At 42.4% G+C, this 23,484-nt stretch overlaps 1 protein-coding gene across 2 annotated transcripts in view; it reads left to right on the top strand.

Annotated features, from left to right (window-relative positions):
- ssbp4 (single stranded DNA binding protein 4) overlaps window positions 1-23,484 on the top strand; it is a 117,263-nt gene that overhangs the window by 14,839 nt on the left and 78,940 nt on the right. For both annotated transcript variants that reach the window (XM_033621777.2, XM_033621776.2), the window contains exons 3-4: window positions 5,172-5,233; window positions 17,932-18,016. In XM_033621777.2, coding sequence (XP_033477668.1) covers window positions 5,172-5,233; window positions 17,932-18,016 — 147 coding nt within the window. The remainder of the gene's footprint in view (window positions 1-5,171; window positions 5,234-17,931; window positions 18,017-23,484) is intronic.

Genomic DNA, 23,484 nt, shown 5'->3' with positions numbered 1-23,484 from the left:
TAGCATTAAGACTGGAAACAGGGGAAACAGCTAGTCTGGCTTTGTAACAAGTACTTTCTAATATATTATTAAGTGTAAAGACAAGAAGTTGTGGTTTTACAGGGGTGATGTCTTGGTCTGTTTCTGCCAGGCATCTAGACCCTGTCTCCAGTCGTTATGCTAAGCTAAGCCACTCGGCTACTCAACCACAGATGTATAATAATAACTAGATACTAGACCCCAAGATGGCGCCTATTCAGTCCAGTGGAACTGCTTGCTTGGCGCCAGAAAAAGCTTCTAGCTTGCAGGTTTTGTTTCTCCTGCTGGCCCCGTCTGCTACTTCTTGCTCCGGCCCAAAGACAGATTTTTAAATCCCTTTTCTTAATTTGAGGAACCTTTTACAAATAAGAAATCTCCATGGATCAAAAATTCATAATAGAAAGAGTCGTAATTGACCTTGTTTGCAATTTGAGGTGTCCTGCTAAAAGTTTTACAGACATCTCTTTTACAGTGGTGGTCTACGGGAAAAAATTTTTTTGGGCTGCCGGGGATTTTTCTCTCTGCAACGCAGTGAGTGGCCACTGGGAAAAACTGGAAGCAAGGCTGAGCTGCTTTCCTGGGGGCCTGACACTCATCTTGCTATGCCTGGGGACCTCTTTTACAGAATGACAGGAGACCAGGGGCCAGTTAATAAACAAACATTATAATGTTTAACAGACAAAATGAATAAGTGAGGCAAATCCAGTTGCAGTAGCCCCGCATAATCAGGTGTACGCAGGGGCGTTTCTGAGATTTAAGGACATTAGGGGCCAAGCCCAGACCTCTGCTGGGGTGTCGGGAGGATCCTCCCCTGGCATTTTGTCTGCATTTTTTAAAGTATTTACATAAACAAGCTCTATTTTGATGTTTTTATGCACTCTGGCATTTTATTTACATTCAAAGTATGAAAAAATTCCCACTGTGAATAATTATTTTCATTGTGAATTAGAAAATGGTCAGCGGGCCACCAGACACTCATCACAGGCTGTAAGTTGGCTATCACTGGGCTCCATATTTACCATACAGACATGAGAGTGATGTTAATTTTCTCATTTAATTCTCAGCAAAAAAAAGCAAATGAGCGTGTTTCTAAAATGTCAAAGTATTTCTTTAATGGGCTACACCTTGAGAGTTGATGTTGATAGAGCTTCCGTGAGATTTGTCTATAAATGCTTTTAACCACAACCATTTATTTTATGCCTGTAAACTGTAAAAAGAACTGTCACTGTCAAATCAGATGATGAAACACTGCTTTATATTCTTAAAAACAGTATGTCTTTTCCAGTTTTGTTGAAAAGGTTTTGAAAAAATAAAGAAAAAAATCTCAAAAAGACCAGATTCTAAAATCACTGTCGCTGGGATGTGGATGTATCAGTGAGACGCAATCAGACAGAAATTGGTTGCCTTAGCGTATAGCGTGCAGGCAGGCTGGCAGCGGGGCGGGCAGGACGGCCCAGCTGCCAACAACCACCAGCGGATGTCTAAAATATGAAGCAGCGATGGGGGGAGCAGCACATAGAGATCAAGTGGTCGGGCTGCAGAGAGCCTCGCTCATTCCAGAGCCCTTGTGGGTGAATCTTCTCCCAGAGATTGAGTGTTATTGGTTAGCTGCTGGAAAGGGGTGAAGTTTTGGGTCGCAGGCAACCGGAGGCGCACACAGACCCACACACACACACATTTAAATGGCCTCAAACAGAAATTAAAACAACATCTACACAGATATGGATTAAAACAACATACACGCAGAGGCACACAAACAATCCATGTCCACGAGGCATGCACGCAAAGACTGCTAAGTCAATTTGACGCCAGTTGTCTCAAATGTAGCGCCTGCAACAGTGTATTGCTTAATGATTTTGTTTATTTCAACCACAGCATCATTTGTGTTCAGTTGTCTTATATGGTCAGACCCAGTGTACTTGGATTAGACTGACAGTAATGGGTACATATCCCAGCAAACACAGCAGCTTGACCTTAAACCTTTTCCCCTTCGTGCAGCTCCAGCAGTAAACTTTAAGTGTTGAGGGATTTCTCCCGAGTATTTGAGGGAAGGTTGCAAACAGACATGATTTGTTACACTCATCTTCATCACTCAGTGTTCAATCACACGTTCAGTGTCCTCCAGATGTTTCTTGAAGAACACAAAACCTGATCACCCTCTCCACACTTTGATTTTCTGCCTGTTTCTCTTTCTTTTATACTTTGATCATCAGCCTTTTTTCTTCCGTTCCTCTTTACAACCCTCCCCACTTTTTAGTGCCTCCTTGTTTCCTCCCTGTTCTTCTGCTTGTGTCTTCTCACTAGAGTGGCCTAGAGCACTGAGTGCACTGCAACTTCAGAAAACACAACCACTGAAGAAATTTCTTCACCATTTGAAGAAAAATGAATTGCTGCAAATAAATAAAATGCAAGCAAACTGAGAGATACATAATTACAAGATGTAAAACATGCTGCAAATTGTATGCAGCACAGCAGAACTAAATTTGAAAGTAAACCCTTGACCTAAGCAGGCTGTCTACAGGTCCTTTAAAAAGTCTTAAAATGTCTTAAGTTTTCTTAATATAAGGCCTTAAAAAGTCTTAAATTGTCTTAAATTCAGATTTGATGGGTCTTAAATATTTTTGGTCACATAATCGCGAAAATGTCTCCAGCCTGACAGACCCAGTGACTGTTTACAATCATTGGACAGACCAAAGAATTGCAATAATAAATAGCATTTATGACAGTGATGAGATTTTGTTTTCTCTTTACATTAAACCCAGTAAACTTAAACTCACCCAATTGTTGTCATCTTTCCTTACTGTCCATGTTGAACTGACATCACTGTATTTACATGAGAAAAGTACTTAGACTTGTGTGTCTCACGCACGTATCTATATAATGTGTATTTCTATTGCAGGTCTGGTCTTAAGTTTCATATAAGGTGGTATTAAAAAGGTCTTAAAAAGTCTTACATTTAACTTAGTTACATCTGTAGACACCCTGCTAAAGCTGTTGTTAGTAACTTTCATCAACATAACTTTTTGTCATATTTGTTGAGACTGTCTCTACATCCACACAGGAGAACATGAGACGGATGATCTGTGAAAAAATCATGTCCCTCCTCCCAATCGTTTTCTTCTAATGGCATTTGCTAGAATCTACTGCGGCTCACAGAAAACAACCAATCAGAGCTGAGGAGTCTCTGATGCATCATGTCAATCACTTCTTGTGTACTGAGGTCAAACTGTCAAACTAGGCATCGCTGATCAAATCTAAATCAAGATTCTGTTATAACATTGCCTATTTCTCACCTTAAATGTTTTCAGAAACCTATTTCAGTGTACTGTTTAGCTGTGAAATGAGAAATTTTGTGACCCACGCCGCCATGTTGGATACAGTTGAGCCAAGTGCCAAGCACCGCCCACCAGCTGAACCAGCTTTATCATTTTACAGTTAAACAGTACACTAAAATATGTTTCTAAAAACATTGGAGGTGAGTAAAAGGCAATGCAGAGCAGAATCTTGATTCATATTTTATTGGCACACCTAGTTTGACAGTTTGATCAACATGATTGACAGCTGCGTTAGAGACTCCTCAGCTCTGATTAGTTGTTTTCATTCAAGTGCAGTAAGGCCATTAGAAGCATCTGTCTCATCCAGTGCTGTGTAAACATAGAGATAGTTTCAGTAAATATGACAAGAGGTTGTTTTTATAATTTTGTTTATTTATATTTAAGAGAAGTGGTTGAAAGCTGAGGCCTGGAAAAAGCTAGTAAGTGGACTATTGATGCAAATAATGATTATTTTCATTTTTGATTCATTTACCTTTTAATCTTGGTTAATCAATCAATAATTTTGTCTTTAAAACAAGAGAAAATAATTTTAAAAAACAAGGTAATTCATTCTAATAGCTTGTTTTATTTTATTTGTATTAATCTAAAACCAAAAAAATGCAGTTTATTAATATAAATGACAAAGAAAAACATTAAATCCTCACATCTGAGGAGCAGAAACCATAAAATGTTTGATATATGTACTTGAAAAGTCTCTAAAAACTACAGATCGAATATCAAAATAGTTTATGATTCATTTTCTGCTGAAGAGTTTTTCTTTATGCTGCGTATGTGTCGACAAGCTGGTGAATGTGTTTCTCAGTTTGCTGTTGTTTTATTTATTTGCTGTGTTTTTCTTTTTTTTTCAAAATCCGATGTATGTGTTGTTTAAGGTGTGAAGATGTTTCCTGTGCAATGCCTTGAGATCTCTCGACCTCAACACCTATGTACCTTACAGTCTCTTTCTCTCAATCACACACACACACACACACACAGAAAAATACACAGAATTGTTTCAGTAGATAAGGGACTTTTATCCTCGTAGGTAAGGCACACACACACACACCTGCTCATCTAATGAGAGCGCTATCACCTGGACTCTCCTGCCTCAATTAGCCTCTGTTCCTCTTCACTGAGGAGCACACACAGACAAACACACACACAGACACACACACTCATATTTATAGTATACACACAATACACTTCTGTCCCCGAGAGGACTTTGCCACTCTATGCTCTCCTGCACAGTGCAGCACTCAGCTCTTTAGCAGCATTAAATCAACAGGCCCAACCCACATATGGCACATCACATCACTATAAACTGCACTGGGGAAATCTATAGAATAGACACTTTAATAGAAATCCGAAGCTTGGATCTAATTTTCCATATGTATATAAAGAAAACAAAGACAAATCTTGCTGCTGTCGCACTGTCCTCAGACTCTGGTGAATCGTGTGTGTATGACTATGTGAATGTGTGTTTGGTGCGCGGAGTCATGTTAGTAGTGTGAAGCAGGCAGCGGGCGTGCTATCTCCCACCGGATCTTATCTCGGTGTCCAGATACAGGCAGGAGCTCTGCTGGTTTGTGAGGGCAGTGGAGAGGGCCGCTGCTTCAAGACAGTCACAGTTTCTTATCCACAAACGCCGCGCTGCACTGCACTTCACCGCGCTGCCCGTTGGCCTATTTCTCTGTCCGGCTATCGCTCTGTCTGTCTAAAGTTGGGAGGACAGTTGAGCGAAATGATTACATTATGCATAAAACATGCAGCGATGTCTAATCTTTCATTTCCCCTCCTCTGTCTTCTCCCCTCCATTCCTCTATTCTCTCTTCCTCTCAGATCCGATGGGAGAAGAACATCACACTTGGGGAACCTCCTGGATTTTTACACTCATGGTGGTGGTACGTATACGTTTATCCTCTTGCTTCTTCTGTCTCTTGACCACACACACACACACACACACACACACACACGTTATTTCAACAGCTCACATTCATACTGTGGAAGTACTCTTGATGGTCTGAAAGAATTTGCAGGGGTGGAGAGGGACAGTAATTGCAGGGAATGCTAAGTGCATCATCTCACACATGTTTAAGTGCTGTTATCTTTCCGTCCCTGTGATTGACAAGTGAGCTAACTTGCACGCTCTGTTATTTAAGCGGAACTGTTGTGTGTTCTTTTTTTTCAAAACCTCACATCCAAGTATGCACTATTCAATCAAAGTCAAAATCAGAGACAGATTGCCTTTAGGTCCACGTCTGACACTGTGAACGCCCCCCTCAGACAAAAAGGAGACAACGGCTGCCTCCTTCACCCCCCAAGTTTTGCATGTACAGTTCCCATGATGCTTTGGGATGTAAACAGGAAGTAGAATGCTGCCATGGATTCATTGAGCTGTGGGTTATAATTTAAGACACTGTGTTTTAGTCTATGCAACACTGGTAAATTGTATCTGCTCTACCTATTTGTTAACAGTAACAACTGCACTTCAACATTGTCAGCCTCCATGCAGCAAGGCCAAAGTCAGTGTCATTTGTGGAGAGTGATGAGCTGCGTTCAAACATTCCCAACACTCTTGGGTCGCTGTTTCTCAGAAGACACAAACTAATCAGTCGAGCATGGTGTGGTCACTTGGTCAATTAAAAAAGCCGACAGCTGATCAGTTTAATCCCCTAGTGGCAAGGTGGTACAGTGGTTTGCACTGTCAGTTTTCAGCTGGAGTGTTCTGTTATTTTTACTCACTTATTATAAGTAATCAGTTGTGTAATGTATTAAAAATGTGAGGTAGTCTTTACCTAATAAGTTGTATTGTGTCGTAGCTGTTAAATTTAGGTTCTCTTAACTCAACCGGTCTGTATTTTTTAAACATTTTGGCAAATCGGCACCTTTGAAAGTACACTGAATTAGCTTTTCGTGGTTCCTGATTGCAGTGTGCTAATGGATGAACAGACAGCTATCACTGGATTACTTTGATACTGGAGAGATTGAAGACTTGTTGATTCTCAGGCAGGTTCTGGAGTTAAAAGGCGTCCTTTCTATGATTTATAAGGAAATGTATGACTGTCTGTTTGTAATTGACATCAGAGACAATTATATATTCGGAAAGTGTAAGTTGCACTGAATCTACAGATATGTGTATCGTGTCATGTAGTCAGATGTGACTGAGTTATGACTCTTAAATGGACATCCAGTTTTGAGGGGTCTTAAAGTAACATGCTGGCTGTACGCCAACTTATCAAGCAATTTCACAGTTTCTGACAAATTTCCCAAATTGAAATAAAATCATTAGGGTTTTACCTTAGTTGGTGTGCACTCCCATGATCCCGATCATTTGATTTAACACACGTTTTGTGACAGGGAGCAGGGTTGTAAAACTGAGAAGAGTCTGTGTGTTTCAGTGTTTGGGGTGGACGTGTGGAATTGGCTGCGTGATGAGCTGAAACAAAGCACAAATATAAATCAGTTTTAAAAACTATACAAAAAAGATATTTTGGGCAGATGTATAGACAAGCAAAGATTGTGTTAAGGGTACATATTTATTTGTAACATTTGGTGGTTCTTGGACTGCGAATAAACTGAATTTATAAATTATTTAACTGGGTGGTAAATAGACTGGGGATAGTTGTATATTAGTTGTAAATAAATTTGGGAATTTGTTGAAATAATATATGAGTTAAAAGGAAATGTAAGAAAGGGGTAGGGACAGATGAGTTTTACTTCTACCTACTCCTTTTCGGACACTGTTATCTTTGTCTTGTTTGTTTTTTAGTATGTTTCGTCTTGACATTCTGACAGAATCAGTCACGTTTAATATTATTGAAAGTTTTTAGTCCTGGCTCATGCAAATACCAAAGTTCAAGGATGTGACCATTGTCAAAAACCAATAGCTGCACTCTGGGAAGTAGCAAATTGGGTAGACAGTTAACATGGAGGGGACTCTGAGGAGGTGCACATGAACAAGTCTCGGTTCTTTCAGACTGTGGAAAAGGAGGAGAAAATGGTGGAGTTGTGTCGTGTGGAGTCCTCGTTTAGTTCGGCTTGTATCTAATGCACCAACCCGCACTTATTTTAGTGAGAAATCTTAATTATTGAATTGGTTTTGCCTCTTATTTCCACAGTTTCTTCCCACTAAAATAACACAGCTAACCAACAATGGCTGGTAGTGAGTTGAAGTAGTTGTTGTACGCAAATACAGTTTATCTTTTTCGATTACATTGATACTTAATCAACAAGGATACTGTCGACATATAACGCCTTTTATCTTGTGTTTCAAGAGTTATTTGTTTTTGCAGACACATAAAGAATTGTTAATATATCATATTTCTGAAAGGGAGTTTGGTGTAATATTTTCCACCAGGAGCAGGATGGGAAATTATCTCAAAAGGAATCTATGGTTTTGCAAATAGTGACCCTGTAAGATCCCCAGTCTTTGCATAATTTTATAGTGTGTAACCAAAAACTTAGATTGTGTTTGGATGTTAGAGGGTTTCAGCATTTAGTTGCAAAGACTTTTTAAAGTCTTCTTGTATATGGTAGGCATTAAATGCCTCCATGAGCTGCGTGTCACAACTGCAGCTGCTAACCGTGTTGGTGAGTGGGTCAAATCAGGGGGTCAAACTATGATTACTAACTTCCCTTTTTTTTAGAATAACCTCTCCCTTTCACCTCATGCAGTATCTTTGCCGCATGTCTGTCCTGTAACGCCTCCCCTCAGTTTGAAAACCTCAATTCCATCGTCAAGATCTTGAGACCTTTTAAACCCAATGCTCCATTTAACAGAACAAGGCACTGACGTGGGCTGTTCCTCTTTTCTTTCTGCGTCTTTAAACAAATCTGTCAGATCTCTTAATGCTAGATAAATAGAGGACAGTGTTTTCTATCTGGCTGGAAGAACAGGGTCAGTGGGCTCAGGGCCTGACACGTACGCTGTTTCTTTTTTTCTTCAATGTCTGAATTACAAGGAGTGGGAACACCCAAATGTAGGATTCCCCCCTTTCCTGTTGTCAGGCCAAGAGCTAGAAAATCCAACATTAAACGCAAAGAGGGGAGCAGACAGGCAGCGAGGAGGAAGCCGGGCAGCTGGAAAGGATGCAGACAAAGAATCAAGCAGGCAAACAGGCAGGGAGGTTGAGAGGCTGAATCCTCGGCAAGGCAGCACGAGAGGCAAAGAGAGCCAGGATAAGAGGTTTGACAGGGCCCGCTTTGTTTGTCATTCATGCTATCCTGCTCATCCCCAAAGCCCCCCGGCCGGCCCTGTGTAATAAACCCGGACATGCGGCTTCATTCATTCATCCTCTCTGGCCCCAGTGTGTGTTGTAATTGTGCAGCCTGTTGACACGGTTCATAATGGTCCTTAAAGAGCCTGGCTTCTCTCAACCTGACAGCTCTCAATTGGACAGCTACCAGTAATACTGACAGAGTGACATACACAAACATACAGCGCAGCGTAAGTTTGCTCTCGCCTCTGCCTGAACCAATAAGAGGGCTCAAGGAGACTGGCCCAGTGTGTGTGTGTGTGTGTGTGAGTGGGAGACAGAGAGGGAAGCTGAGCGCTCGTGGTGTGTGTTCTGACTGTATTGATATATTTCAGCAGAGTGTGGGAGATGACCTAGTGTGTGCGTGTGTGTGTGTGTGTGTGTGTGTGTGTGTGTGTGCCAGAGAGCAGTTGGAGAGTAGGCTGATGATTAGCCAGGCTGAGCGGGGCAGGGCTCCGGTGTAGTATGACCTAGCTAAGGGGCGTCTGTCTGGGCCACGCAGCACGTGGACAGGGAGACTCGCCAGGGTTGGGGTCCGGGGGTCGGCTGCTCAGGGAAGGGGGGGGGGGCGGAGTCCCCTGTCCACCCCTACGCCACCCAGCAAACCCCCCACCAACCTCCAGCCTCCCCCAAAACAAAAGCTCCAGATGGTAGGAAAGCCACCAACCTCCCTCATCCCTCACCCTTCGCTCCCCCTCCCTCAACCTTTGTCTGGAGGCCTGTCCCTTTGTTTGCGGAAGAGAGACCCCCGAACGGATTAACTCTTTGCATTCCAGCCTCTTTTGTGTTAAACAGCCAAATCTAAGACCCCGACCCTGCTGCCACTCCGGCCCCGCCCCCGTTGTCCCCTCCTCAGCACCTCGCTGGGGTTTTCTTCCCTCCTGTCTGTGCCTCTGTGGCTGTTTCCTGTAGGATGGCGTTGGTGGGGAGTTTCAGAATGAGACCAGGGCTGTAAGAGGGGGAGGAGGGAGATGTTGGGGGAGGAAGAGGGAGCCTGGCGGTGGGGGTCACTCATCCACATCTGTTGTTATGGGTGGAAGGATAAAGAAAAGGCTCAGCGAGGGCTGCAGGTGTTGATTGTGTCATTAGCTCCCTCTCTATTGGCTGCTGCTAGTTGTCTCCTCCTTATCCCAAAATCGATTGCTTTAACCAGTTTTCACTGGATGGCCACTGAATCCTCTATACCCCCCCACCCCCCACCTACACACACACCCCTCACACCAACACACAAAACACACACACACATAAAAACCTTAGCACAACAACAGTATGTAGAGGGATCCTCTGTGTGATTGCCTCTAGCTGAAATACTTGTTTGTGTGGGGCAGAGAAAACAGTGAGAGTACAGCCGTCCTCTGCTCCTAAATGTCTGGACTGCTCTTTATAAACACAGGTTTCAGACAGTCCTGTCCACCTCTCTCCTTCCCCTCTACTATCCACTCCTTAATGTATCCTCCTCTCCCCATGGCGGGTCGTTCAGAACGTAAGTCGGAGCAGCTGAGTTTGAAAAACCGCCAGCCTCCTAGTTGTAGATGGACCATCACTGGCTGTTATATCTAAATAAAATCCAATTGTAACACTAATACAGTCAATTCAGCTAATTTAAAAGGAGCTGTACACGATTTGTTTGTGTCTGGATTCACTTGTTAACAAACAGTTACAATCGTACAACACAGCAAAGGACTAAATTAGGCCAGTGTGCCTACACGACCATGAAGGTGACCACCAAGGAATAATGTACAAACAGTCTTAAGTCAGAGTAACAGGAGGCTTTCTTGTTCCTCCCGTTCGTCTGACGTTGCAACAAATTCAATCCAATTCAAAGAATCAGAGACACTCTGAAAGCGCAGACTGGTGGAGCCTACTGGTGCACTTCTTGGGTATCCTGAATTATGAAAGTGTATCAGTGTTATCTCAACTTTGCAATTTCAAAAGCACTTAGAAGAATTAAAGGAATACTTCATGCCACCAAATTACCATTTGTTTATCAATTACTCACCTCGTGTTACATTGAGTTTTTCAGAGAAAACAGAGAAAATTCCCGATAAATTGAAGTCTTAGAGTTCCAGTTTTACAACAGCAAAACTTTATTAAAATATCCTTTTACAAACTCGCACACAACTTGTGCAGAATAATCCAAGTCTCATTTATCCAGTCGTATGCTCAGACCTTCCCAAACAGACAGCCCTTTCCCGCAGGGAAGTGAACTAAAAATTTAACTTAACGATAATCTCTTCAAAGACTACATGGACAAGTAAATAATAGTTTTACCTTGCCGAACATGGGAGCTGCTGGTCTACCACCTCGAATCATATGGACTGGATAAATGACACTTGGATTAAACTGCGCAAGTTGTGTGAGAGTTTGTAAATGGATGTTCTGATATATTTATATACGGTGCCCTTTGACTTCAATTCATCAAGAATTTTCTCCATTTTTGGATTCTGTGCTCCCCAGAGGCATGCCAGAAAAAGTTTACTTCAAAAATTCAACTTGACATAGGGTTGAAAATTGATGAACACATTGTCACTTGGCCTGGGGTGAAGTAATCCTTTAAGGTTTGGTCACATCACCTTTATTAACAGCAGAATTTCAAACCAAAAATCAGTTGATTTTAATATATTGGTTGCATGAGTGGATTTAAAGTAAATCTGTGCAGAGCTTGGACAAACTAATTAGCGTTGTTGACCAACTGCAAATTGTCTTGTCAGCACTGCACTTGACAGCAACTTGGAGAGTACAAAATAGAAGAAGCTATAATATAACCTCACTGTGTTATTTTATAGGAACTTCACTCCACAAAAGAAATGCAGCGTGGTTTGCAGTCAGACATGTGTAGATGGTTCAGGAATACTGGTTACCAACCAAGAGTGCATCTGTGTGATTGAGCACTTTGTCTTTGGCTGTCAAGAAGGTCTCCACCGTGTACCTGAACGTGGGATTATCCTCCATCTGTATGTGTAACAACACACATACAACTTTATTTTATAGTTGGCTCCTCTTAAGCCGTCAGTCTGTATTTATTAGCGACAGTCCAAAGGGAGCGTTCCTGATTTACATGGCACAGTGATGTTGTTGTTTCCTTCTGCTTGTTGAATGCATTGCTGCCACCAGGAGAATAGCTGGTACTTGAGTCAAGGTAATAAAGACAACTGGAATGGTTGTGTTTCCCCGCCTCCGCTCTGTGATTGCAGCATTTTGCCCCATTAAGAAGAAGCCTGCTCTGATAAGAGGAGGAGACATTGTGGTCGACTCTCTGTAACTTTGTTTGTTTGTTTGGACTCTGCTTCTTTCACTCTGCCTCCTTATCTCCATCTGTCTCCATCTCTGTCTTAATTTCTATGTATATTTCCGTCTCTCCTGACTCACTGACTGACACATAGGATTATCATGTAGACCTGCCACCAGCAGCCTGTGTGTGTCTTTGTTTACACTCCTTATTATAATGGAAAAGCACATTGTAACCACTGGCTTTGTCAGACCACAGTTAATTGCAAATAATTATCGTGATGGCATTTAATTTTAGTAATTGTCTTCTTCTGGACGGCTGGTCGCTAATCCCTTCCTCCTCTGTTCTGGATACAAAGTGTGTTTGTGTGTGTATGTGTGTGTGTGCTGACAGTGCCAGCTCATATTTTTTTTAGCTTTGTTTCTCATTTGAATGAATAAAAAAGAGTTTGCATGACCCCGAGCTGCAATTTAAATCGCCCCTGTGACTCTTCAAAGTGAGAGCGGTTTAAGTTTGCCTCTATACGGAGTTGTGTGGCTCAAATACCATCAGTTACTACCCTATAATACCATAAAGAGCTTCCCATGATGAGATGATTAGATTGAAATGATTAGATAATTGGATAGAAAATTTACTATTACAAGGGTGTGCAGAGTACAAGATTTCTTGCAGATTGCTGGTGCTAATTAACCGCGAATGTTGACTTCCCAGATAATTTCTAAAGATTAGTGTCTCTGAAAGGGAAGCGACAACAACTATGACACAGGCTTTTTCCCTGAAATGTGGGTGGGATTGTCAAATCACAGCTAACAATGGTCTCACCCAGACTTTGCTTGGATTCAGTCCCAGTGATACATGAGATGGTACAGTAGATGGGAAGGGATTTTTTCCCCTGATTGCACCCTGAAAATTTGCCTTTCATTAGTACAGTATGAGAGTATTCTGCTCACAGATCTCACACCTATACATACTTAAAGGAACAGTGTGTATGAGTTAAGGGGATTTAGTGGCATCTAGTGGTGAGGATTGCAGATTGCAACCAGCTAAAATTTCTACCGGATAGAATTCCTTCAGTGTTTATTGTTTGAGAGGTTTTTACCGAATTATCCACAGAGGTCTCCTCCTCTTCATAACAAACGGACCAGGTGATTGAAACCGGTAATAACAATGAGTCATGCAGTTTCACGTTGTGTTTCTGGGGTACCTGGTGGCATAGTGCAGTGGTTCCCAACTGGTCCAGCTCCAGGGTCCCTTAGTCATCAGTTCAAGGTCCACACAGTTTAATACATTCAGCATCATACTTGAGTTTGGCCATGTCATCGAGCTAGTTCGCTGTCTCTGTTAAGTCACTGTCTGTTAGTCACTTACTCCACAGTAGGAAACAGCACTTTAAAATAAAAGCTCTGTGCCAGAAATTCACTGTACTTAAAAATAAAGTCTGTTATTTACAAACTTGACACGTTTCAGAGTCACTTGCGGTCCATTCAGAATGGACCAACGATCCACTTTTGGACCATGACTCACCAGTTGGGAACCGCTGGCTTAGTAAATAGGGCAGGCATCCCATATACAAAGGCAATGTCTCTGCCGCAGTGGTTGCAGGTTTGATTCTAGCCTGCGGCCCTTTGCTGCATGTCATTCCCTCTCTCCCTCTTTCACACTTAGACTGTCCAGTTTAATAAAAGCAAAAATCCCCCCCAAAAATCAGTGTTTCTGCGACACAGTTTGGCTTGTCACATATGTGCCCTTAGCCCAGCACCTGCTAATGTGTGCTCACTGTTTTTCATTGATAACCCAACACCCAGACGTTGAAGAGGTTTTTACAGTGAGCCGAAGTATCCACAGAGGCCTTCTCCTCTTCAAAACAACTGGACCCGGGATCTCATTTATTAAATGATGTGTAGAAGCCATACTAAAAGTGTGCATATGGACAAAACCCAACAATGCTTGTACCAAAAAATGTTCCACTATTTCTACAATCGGGCTTCCAGCTCACCATCTACATCGCCTATTTCTTGTCTCAAAAATGTTCGTAAGCATGGATCAAAGTTCCTCCCATCAAGTTTGTTTTTTTTAAACTGGTAAAAACACTTGGTAAAGCGGTTTCACTTTTTAAAAAATCTGTTTTTCCACCACTCTTGTCGTGGAGGGGCCGCTAACTAAGATGGTCGATGTGAAAACACAAATGGCTCTGTCTAGAGCTAGTGTCTAGTTTGTCCATTTTGGGCTACTGTAGAAACATGGCAGTGCAACATGGCAGACTCTGTGGATGAGGACCCACTCCCTATGTAGATAAAAACTGCTCATTCTAACGTAATGAAATCACAATGATTCTTAGTTTAAGGTCATTATACACTAAAGAACATGCACCCATGCGTGGGTTTTCTCTGGGTACTCCAGCTTCCTCCCACAGTCCAAAGACATGCAGGTTAATTGGTGACTCTAAATTGTCCGTAGGTGTGAATGTGAGCGTGAATTGTTTGTCTGTCTCTATGTGTCAGCCCTGTAATAGTCTGGTGACCTGTCCAGGGTGTACCCTGCCTCTCACCCAATATCAGCTGGGATAGGCTCCAACTACCCTGCAACCCCCAACAGGATAAGCGGTCATGGAAAATGAATGAATGAATTGATTAATATACACCAAAGAAAACATACGTATTATATCATATTCCATTTTTGCCGATATATCTTCCTAAATCCTACACACTGGACCTTTAACAGCTCTGTTGTAGCCATGCAGAGGAATGTATCCTGTGTCAACCACCTAGAATAATATCAGAATAATGAAAGCCTTGGTTTCTGTGTTTAGTCTCATCCACCAGCGATCCTGCTTCAGATTATGCAGAGACACAGAGAATGAGATTTCCCAGACAGAAGCAGGTCAGCTGTTCAAATCGCAATATATTTCAGACTTCACAGGCCATGAGATGCTAGATCACCTTTCCCCCCTGCCGCTGTACCTGGTTGTGTCTTTTCGGGTAACAAACTGTAACCCGTGTTCCATTTCATTTCCCTGAGAGCTGATTGGATTTGCGATGGTCGAGCCTTTTCCACCGCGGCTCGTGGGAGACGGAGCAGCAATCTCTTTAACACCAGCCGATAGATATGATAATGTACACTGGCTTTATTGTCGAGTGACAGAAGGGCAGCGCGACACGCACACGCCATATGTGTTCACCACCGTCCTTGCAGGGTCCCTCTCTGTTCCTTCAGCGCCTTCCTTGTCTAGAGGGGACCCCAGCGCTCACTGAACGCCTCAGGGCACCGACTATGTCTTTTAATCTTTAAATACTTTACTAACACATTTCTATTGTAGTTCATACGCTTTGAGGGCTTGGTGTCGTGCGCTGAAGGGTTGAAATGTGTCAGTCTTTTTATTTTTAGGACACCTACCGTTGCTCTCTTCTTTTTTTTGATGCCCTCAAATAAAATTCAGAAGGAGATAAGGAAACGTGTAGATCAGTGATAAACCATATTCAGCAGATAAAACTCTAAAGCATGAAAATCGAACATCTTGTTCAGTAATGAAAATGACCAACATGTGTCGGGGTGCTCACGAGCCATTCTCTGACAGTTATGGGCAATCAGCTAATATTTTCTGCTCCATTTCGCAGTCTGTCATATCATGTGTCACGGCTGTCCCTAACATCAGCACAAAGAATGCATGTAACAGTTTATTTGCACCTTTTAAATGACAGTAAGAATGAGTTCAGCACTTCCTTTTTTCATTTTTTATATGCTGTCCATGAAATCAATATCTTGAAGAAGGAGAAGTCCTTAATGTGGACCAGCTTAGCGGGTACTTAATTTCAGTGCAGTAATTAAGGGCCCATTTGGAGTGGGACCTGGTGGCCCCTGCTGCCCTGGAGGAGTGGGATTGGTCTAATTAACTAATATGAGTACGGCTGATTGGGCAGTAAGTAACATAATCACAGCTGATTGGTCAATAACTTGCAGGTCGCCATGGCTGAGAGGAACATTGGGTGACCTGTCCTTCCCGGATAAAAGCTCTCTGGAGCTGAGCTGCAGGTGTGGAGGCTGCAGTGTGTCTGACTGTAGAGGGTTCCTGTTTATACATGGCTTTAATATGACTTGGTGTCTAATCTCTGGATCTATAGTGCTGAGTACTGAAGACTGTCAAGGAAAGCTGAAAGATTGATCAATAAGATGACAGACAGCAACTCAAAGTAATTTTTTAAAGGGACAGTTCATGCTAAAATAAAAAATGCATAGTGTTCCTCTTACTTGTTGTGCTACATATTAATCTACATTATTTTGTGTGGGTTGCTGAGTGTTTGAGATATCGGCCGTAGAGATGTCTGCCTTCTCTTGAATGTAGGGAACTAGGTGGCACTCGGCTTGTGGTGCTCAAAGAGCCAAAAAAACATTTTATAAACTCAGCAGCAATGTTTCTTTCCAAAAATCATGGATAATCCACAGACCTTGCTGTAAGCAGTTTCATGTAGGAACTATTTTCTTTGGACTTAACCTGCCAACAGTATCATCATGCATCTGCTGCTAGCTCACCTAGCACCAATAAACTAGCTTAGCCGAAGTGGACACCATTAATGTTTACACCTTGTGCTGTTAAGAGCATGAGCCTCTCATCCATGAGTAGATGCACTCTTCCTTCTGCACGGTGATACAGTTTAGGTGTGTAGTTCGATAGAATGAATATAGTTCCTACATGAAACTGCTAGGGTGATAGTGGATTATCCTAAGTAACCTGGTTGTAGAGTCTTTCAATAAAAAATGGTACATTTAAGGCCTCTGAGGGGCAAACAGGGAGAACTTTTCAGACGTGAGTTCTGGAGCTTACCTAAATGCCCTTCACCATGAATGCTCCACCCTGTGTTCAGTTTAATAAGTGCATGTATATATTTATTCTTCCTTGTTTAGATAAGAATAGAATAAACAAACAAAACTATATTATGGCTACAACACGGGTCGTGATTTCTGGAAAGAGACATTACTGTTAAGTTTTTCAAATGTATTTTTTTGGCACTTTCAGCACCACAAGCCGAGTGCCATCTAGTTACATAATATTCAAGAGAAGGCACATATCTTTATATATCCAACACTTGGCAACTCACACCAAAACAATCTAGATTAATAACTAGCACTACATGTCAGAGGAAAAATATGCATTTTTGATTTTGGGGTGAACCGTCCCTTGAAGCAAAAATGCTAAAAAAAAACTCCAAGTGGTTCCAGCTTCTCAAACATGAATATATGCTGGTTTTATTCTTTCTCTATGACATTATACTAATATAGTGTGGTTTGTGACAGTTGGTTGAAAGATTAGATATGTAAACTTTATAAAATTGTGATAGGCATTTTTCACCAAACAATCGAGAAATAAGAGTTGTGTAGTTTTATTGTCAAGTATTGAAAGTTAACATTAAAATGCTTTGCCTTGTTTTTTATACGTTCTTTGATCAGACACTTCCTGATTTATATTGTGACTTTGTCAGTTAAGTAGTGTTATAATTGGTAAAGAAGCAGTTTCCCGCACATCGCTCCAGCGTTCAAGACATTTATGAAATCGGTAAATCAAAATGCTCTGCTCCCGACAGACTGTCTTCCAAACGATTTTATTTCTGCTAAGTTCTTGTGTGGCAGCTCATGTCACGGCACCATGTAACGCCACTGGCACAGTTGAACTTGTGATTAAATGAATAAAAACCTAACAAATAATATTGACACAAGTCTCCCACTGTGCAGTGATTCACTTTACCTTTGACAGCACCCCAAAAAGGGGCTCTTGTGAATGCAGAGTACAAAGACATCCTTTTAAACACTGATGTTTCTGAGACATTTGTCTTGTTAAAGTAACTGAAAAATGTGTTTATATTACTCAAAAAAGTGTATAATTCAGTGTTGTGCCTGTGTCTTATTCAGCTTGTATTAAAACATTCCCAGCTCCACTTCATAAAACAGATTTGTTGAATCTCCATCAGTTCATTCAACCACTTTCACTCAGAACATTGTGCACAAATGTGTCTTCACTGCAGCCATATCCACCTCAGAAACACTCAAACCAGGAACGTAATATGTGTTTGGATCACACTGTGAAGTGTCTAACTGCTGTCGCTCTCTTGTCCTGTGTGCACAGTGTATTCTGGGATCTGTACTGCGCTGCCCCGGACCGGAGGGAGACATGTGAACATTCCAGCGAGGCCAAGGCTTTCCATGACTATGTGAGTGAACTTAACCAACCCTTCAGTTGTGTATGAGGGCGCACAAATATGCACGCATCTACCGCTCGCTTGTGAGCACATACAGTCACATGCAGAGGGTGCATCACAGAGAAGGGACTATTCTTTCTGTGATAATGCTGCAGGTTCTTGTTTTGACATGTCTGCTCTGCCTGCCGCAGCCTCTGTTCTGGATGGGACAGACTCTGAGCCAGACGTCTGATGTAGCATGCTTTTAAAAAATGTAGCACCCATGAACACCACTTCTATATTTTATAGGAAAGCCCTTAGACTTCCATCTTTGAATTTTTAAAGACTAATCGAGAGTCTTCATGCCACTCTGCCACATTTCACCTGATCAGCCTTGGTCAGATATCGGTTTTCAAGTGCTGCAGCTCAGCTGCTGGCCGCACTTCCTCAAACGCTGACGCCTGACCCCTCAGGTCTCGGCAAAACTGTCGGCCTGGGGTAAAAGGTCGCGGCACTGCCTGGCTATTTATTGGTCCACTCAAGGCTTCAGCAAAGGTCAAAGCACATAAAGCAGCTGGCTGATCACACAAGCACATTAACACAGACACACACAAACAATACATATACACGTAGGACACATTTAGAGCTGGACAGGCTTTGCTAGCTGTGGCTGCAGGGGCAGGACGGGCAATGAAAGGTCAGGGTCCACGGCCCTCTTGACCCTCTCATCTTCTGAAGAGTTGGAGCAGTCGATCAGTAGCCTATCGAACACATGCACACACACAAGAGCTGGTTGATGTGTGAGCGTATCAGCTACAATTGACAGGCTTTGTTGGTGCAGCTCTCATTATTGCAAATGACCATTTGGGGTTTTAAAATGGATTTCTATACTCTTCCATGAATGTCTTTTTTTTTGCCAGCTCTATATTGAATATTTGCATTTTATTGCCTGAGACGTATTTAAATAAGGATTACACGGGTGTTGGGATGTTGACTGGACAGACTGCCTCAACTACTAGATTATCGTTCCACCTGGGCAGCAGCGAAACCTGTAATGGATTAGAGGTGCTATTCTCACCGCACACATTTCATTCGGGCTGTTTTAGCCCACAGCCAGGCACCCATTCAGTTGAACTCTCTTATGAGGTTTGACAGAAAAAGTGTGAGCGCTTGTCAGCCGAACAGATTACATTTGTTGTGCATGTACTACGCATGTGTGCGCGGGCACGACTCCTCGCTCCTGTGTGTGTGTGTGTGTGTGTGTGTGTGTGTGTGTGTGTGCATGTGTTGGACCACCATAAGATTAATTACATGGTTAATTAAACCTAGTAGTTAATTAAATCTGACAACTGTGTCTAATTAATCTAAATGCAATATAATTTCCTACACCTTTCTCCGGAGGTAGGCCAGCTGGATACCTGCGTGTCAGCTCTTTAACGGCTCCAGTTTGACAGGCTGGGTCAATATATGGCTGAACATCAAGCTTCAAATTCTGCCGCCATAAAAAGAGACATTTTAAAAGTGTTTTAGTCTCTGGATTCATGAATCAGTCAGCTGGGAGCTGGTATCACTAATGCTGCTGTATATGTGACCACAGAGGGAATAAACAGAATGTGACTGTGGTGTTGGAATTGATGTGTTGGAATAAAGGAGGATGCTATGAGCTCGTTTTTAACAGAAAAACTGTGTAGTAGGGATTCAGGCAATGTTTGAACTTTGACACGCCTCAAGTTCAGGAGGTCAGAGTGTGTGAGCTGTCTGTGTGAGGGGGCTGATCTGTTGGTGAAACATTATGGATTTAAGAATGAGTTGGCGGCTGGATTTGGTGTCTGCAGTGAAGCAGGTGCTGCGTTGGACCGTCATGGTGAAGGGGGAGCTGAACTGTAAGGTGAAGCTTTCGATTTACTGGTCCATCTACGTCCCAACCCTCACCTATGGTCATGAGCTTTGAGTAGTGACCGAAATAATGAGATCGCGGATACAGTATAAGCGGCCGAAATGTTTCCTCCGTTTTCTCAGAGGCTGGGCTCAGCCTTAGAGATAGGGATGGAGCTCGTGACATCCGGAGGGAGCTCGGAGTAGAGCCGCTGCTCCTTCGTGTCAAAAGGGGTCAGTTGAGGTGGTTCGGGCATCTGATCAGGATGCCTCCTGGGCACCCCCTGTTAGAGGTGTTTCAGGCACTTCCCACTGGTAGGAAGCTTCGGGTCAGGCCCAGAACACTCTGGAGGGATTATATATCTCATCTGGCCTGGGAACGCCTTGGGGTCCCCCAGGAGGAGCTGGAAAGTGTTGCTGGGGAGAGGGATGTCCCCGCGACCCGGCCCTGGATAAGCGAATAAAAATGGATGGATGGAATTAGTTGTTAGCCTTTAACTTTTTAAAGACGTATTTCGCCGGAAACAGTATGCCGGCTGGCTGGCAACAAGCTATCTCAAATTACAGTTAAACAATAAGCTAAAATATGTTTCTGAAAACATTTTGAAGTCAAAGCAGTAACAGAATTTTACTGTTTGATCTCAGTTTTTCAGCCTCTGTTTTCACAATACAGGAAAAGTATGGCACCCACTTCCTGTTCACAAACTCTTGTATTACAGCCAAACAGCACACTAAAATATGTTTCCAAAGAACATTTTAGGTGAGAAATAAGCAATACAGTAACAGAATATTGGTTTATATTATATTTTATCTGCACTACCTAGTTTTACCATTTGAGTTTTAGAGAGTGCGAGAGATGGGCGGATCTCTCTCTTGATCCACTTCTATAATCCTTGTGTCCGTGGCGGTGGGCATACGAAAATGTGGAATCTGTAGTTAGAGCAAGAGCCTGAGAAACGGCAAAAATATTTGAGCTGGAAGCTGGTAAGGTGGAGGGAGGTTTATTCACACATACTACAAATATTGTTATGATGCAAAGCTGGTTGAAAATCTGCAAAGTATCCTTTTAAGAACAGCTTTATGTCTCAGTGTCTTGTTGTGCATCTTTTTGTTACACATTGCCCCTAAATGCAGATCCATGTATTTGCTCTCTTTGGAAAATTTTGGATCTTCACTTGATTTTAATATAAAGTTATGCATCTCTTAGCAGTGTTTGGCTGCACAGCATGAGTTGGCAATGACTGACCCAGGGGGCTGCTGCTTTGTAGTGATGCTATTTCATAATGAATACGATAATTGTACTTTCTCCCCCTTTGATTGTGTTTATTGTAAATACTGGAACTTTTTAAGATTTACCCCAAAGTGACAGTCAACAGTAAAGAGTGTGCTCTGAGGGTGTGGCAGAGGCTCTGACAGAAGTAAAATGTAGGTGTGTGTGAGCACACGCGCTTTTGTGACTGTTACCGAGTGTGTGTGTGCGTCTTTGTGTGTTTGCGTGACAGAGAGAGGGAAAGAGAGTGTCAGGGTCGAAGCGTGTGAATCCCCAGGGTGATGAGGGGTCTGTCTGTCTCTGATTAACTCTGGCTCCTTGGTCCCCGCAGACCGACGGCCTGATCAAGTCTCTATCACGGCCCCTTGCTGATAACGGCTCCCTCATTCCCCCTAGTCCCCCCAGATCACAGAGTGAAAAACAACACGGCTCCCAGGAGTCACACACGCTCTGTGTGTCGTTCAGCAGGAGTAGTGAAGGAGGAATGTGTGCGAGATAAAGCATTATTGGTTTGTTTTTATTTATGTTTTATTTTTATTTTTTTTATAATTTATAGTCCTCTCCGCTGAATACGTTGTCAGTTTGTTGTGGATAACAATGAGAGAATATCAGCGCCGTGCTATAAATCTGATATTTAGAAATACAGTTTGCTTATTTGTTTCCTGGAACTAATGTGGTTGCTAGGCAACATTGAGCCAGTGTACAGTCTTAGTTACAGATTTGGTTTGGCTCAGCTCAGTTTGGCTCAATTTGGCCCAGTTTGAAGGCACCTCTTACTCAGCCATGTCCTACTGGCCCCCGCTGTGAGCGATGATGTAGACTTTGTGGACTCTCCAGTTTGGGAAAGATAATGGAATATAATGTGCTAATCCTCAGATCTGGGGACTGGTTGACAGCTAATCCAGGGGAGTGTGGTGGGATTGGAACCCTGGCCACACTCCCAGAACTGGAGGCCTCTGACTGGCTGGATCGCTTGTTGGCTTCACCCCTGGATGGCGAATCTGCTATCATAGCCACTCGAACTCGCGCGTAAACACTCGCACATGCGGCCACGCTTGTGTGCGTATCACACTCACATGCAAAAGAATGCACACACTCAAAGTAAGTGAGACGATACTGTATCATAAAGAGCTGGAACAGCCTGAAGTCTTGTACCTCTGTAAAGTAATTTAAGTGGTCTCTCTTGTCGTCTTAATTGTTGGAGTTGTGTTTCTGTCCTTCCTCTTCACGTTGCCGTTTAATCATGTTTATTTCCTAAAAGAGATCCACACAGCTATAGTCCTCTTTTCTGCTGGAATTTGGATGTTCCTCAAAAGAGCACTTTGTTAAGGAAACGTGTTTGATTATAAGAACATGGCACGTCTTTAGTAACTCAATATGAATGATTAAAGGACGAGAGCTTTGTGATGAAGAAAGCATACATATTGACGAGCGAGGAGGCATGCTTGTTCACACACACACACACACACACACACACACACATTCTTGCTCACATTAAAGCAGCCAGAAGAATGAGTCTCTGTTTTCTCCGACTCTGACACACACACACACATGTGATCACAGACAAACAGTCTTTCAGGAAGCGATACACTCGGCCTTGTTGTTGCAGACATTTTGCTTTGCCCCAGCCAGAGGTCGCAACCCCAAACATCTGCGATTCATGCCAATCCGGGTTCACCGCCTGCGGAGTGTCACAGATTTAGTGCCACAAGTGCGTCATTCACGTCGCAGTGCTTCACTGACTCCACTCAGCTCTCAGCTTGTTGACGAGAACTGTCATGATGGTTGAGATGGAAGAGTCAAACAAGGGCATCGAAAACATCTTCGTCTAAGCAACAAAAATAGATCGCGTTAGGGAGAGCTGGTGTAAATACATGTGTGAATTTGATCTGAAATGATTAGTTTCAAAGTAATAATAATAATTTATTAGTTTTTTTAAATATTATTTTCATTGTTTTTGATATGAAGAAAGAAAGAAGCCAGGGGGCAACAGACAGGGTCACTGATAAAGTGAAATCTGACATCATTTAAAACTGATACTGCTATGTAATCCTGCTTCTTTTCATTTTCTAAGTAATTTTCTGTTTCTGTGTCCATGATTGGTCTTTAATATCATGAAGGGCCTCATGATCCAGGACTTTGATTCATGAAAAGCCAGGGTACTTTAAGGAGAGAGGGGTCTTCCACTCATTCATTAGTTTAATTCTATTCTGTTGGTCGTGGTACAGAAGATAATAAAACAAAGTTCTAATAGAAAGGATCACTTCAAATTCAAATCAGATTATAGTGATCGTTTAGTCATTTAATTCTGGCAAAAATAACAAATATTCAGTTGTTCCAGCTTCTCAAATGTGAG

This window comes from Epinephelus lanceolatus, chromosome 6 (genome assembly GCF_041903045.1).
Source record: "Epinephelus lanceolatus isolate andai-2023 chromosome 6, ASM4190304v1, whole genome shotgun sequence".
Lineage (NCBI taxonomy): Eukaryota > Metazoa > Chordata > Actinopteri > Perciformes > Serranidae > Epinephelus > Epinephelus lanceolatus.
The sequence above is the reverse complement of the archived record's forward strand: the minus strand, read 5'-3'. Positions and strand labels throughout refer to the sequence as shown.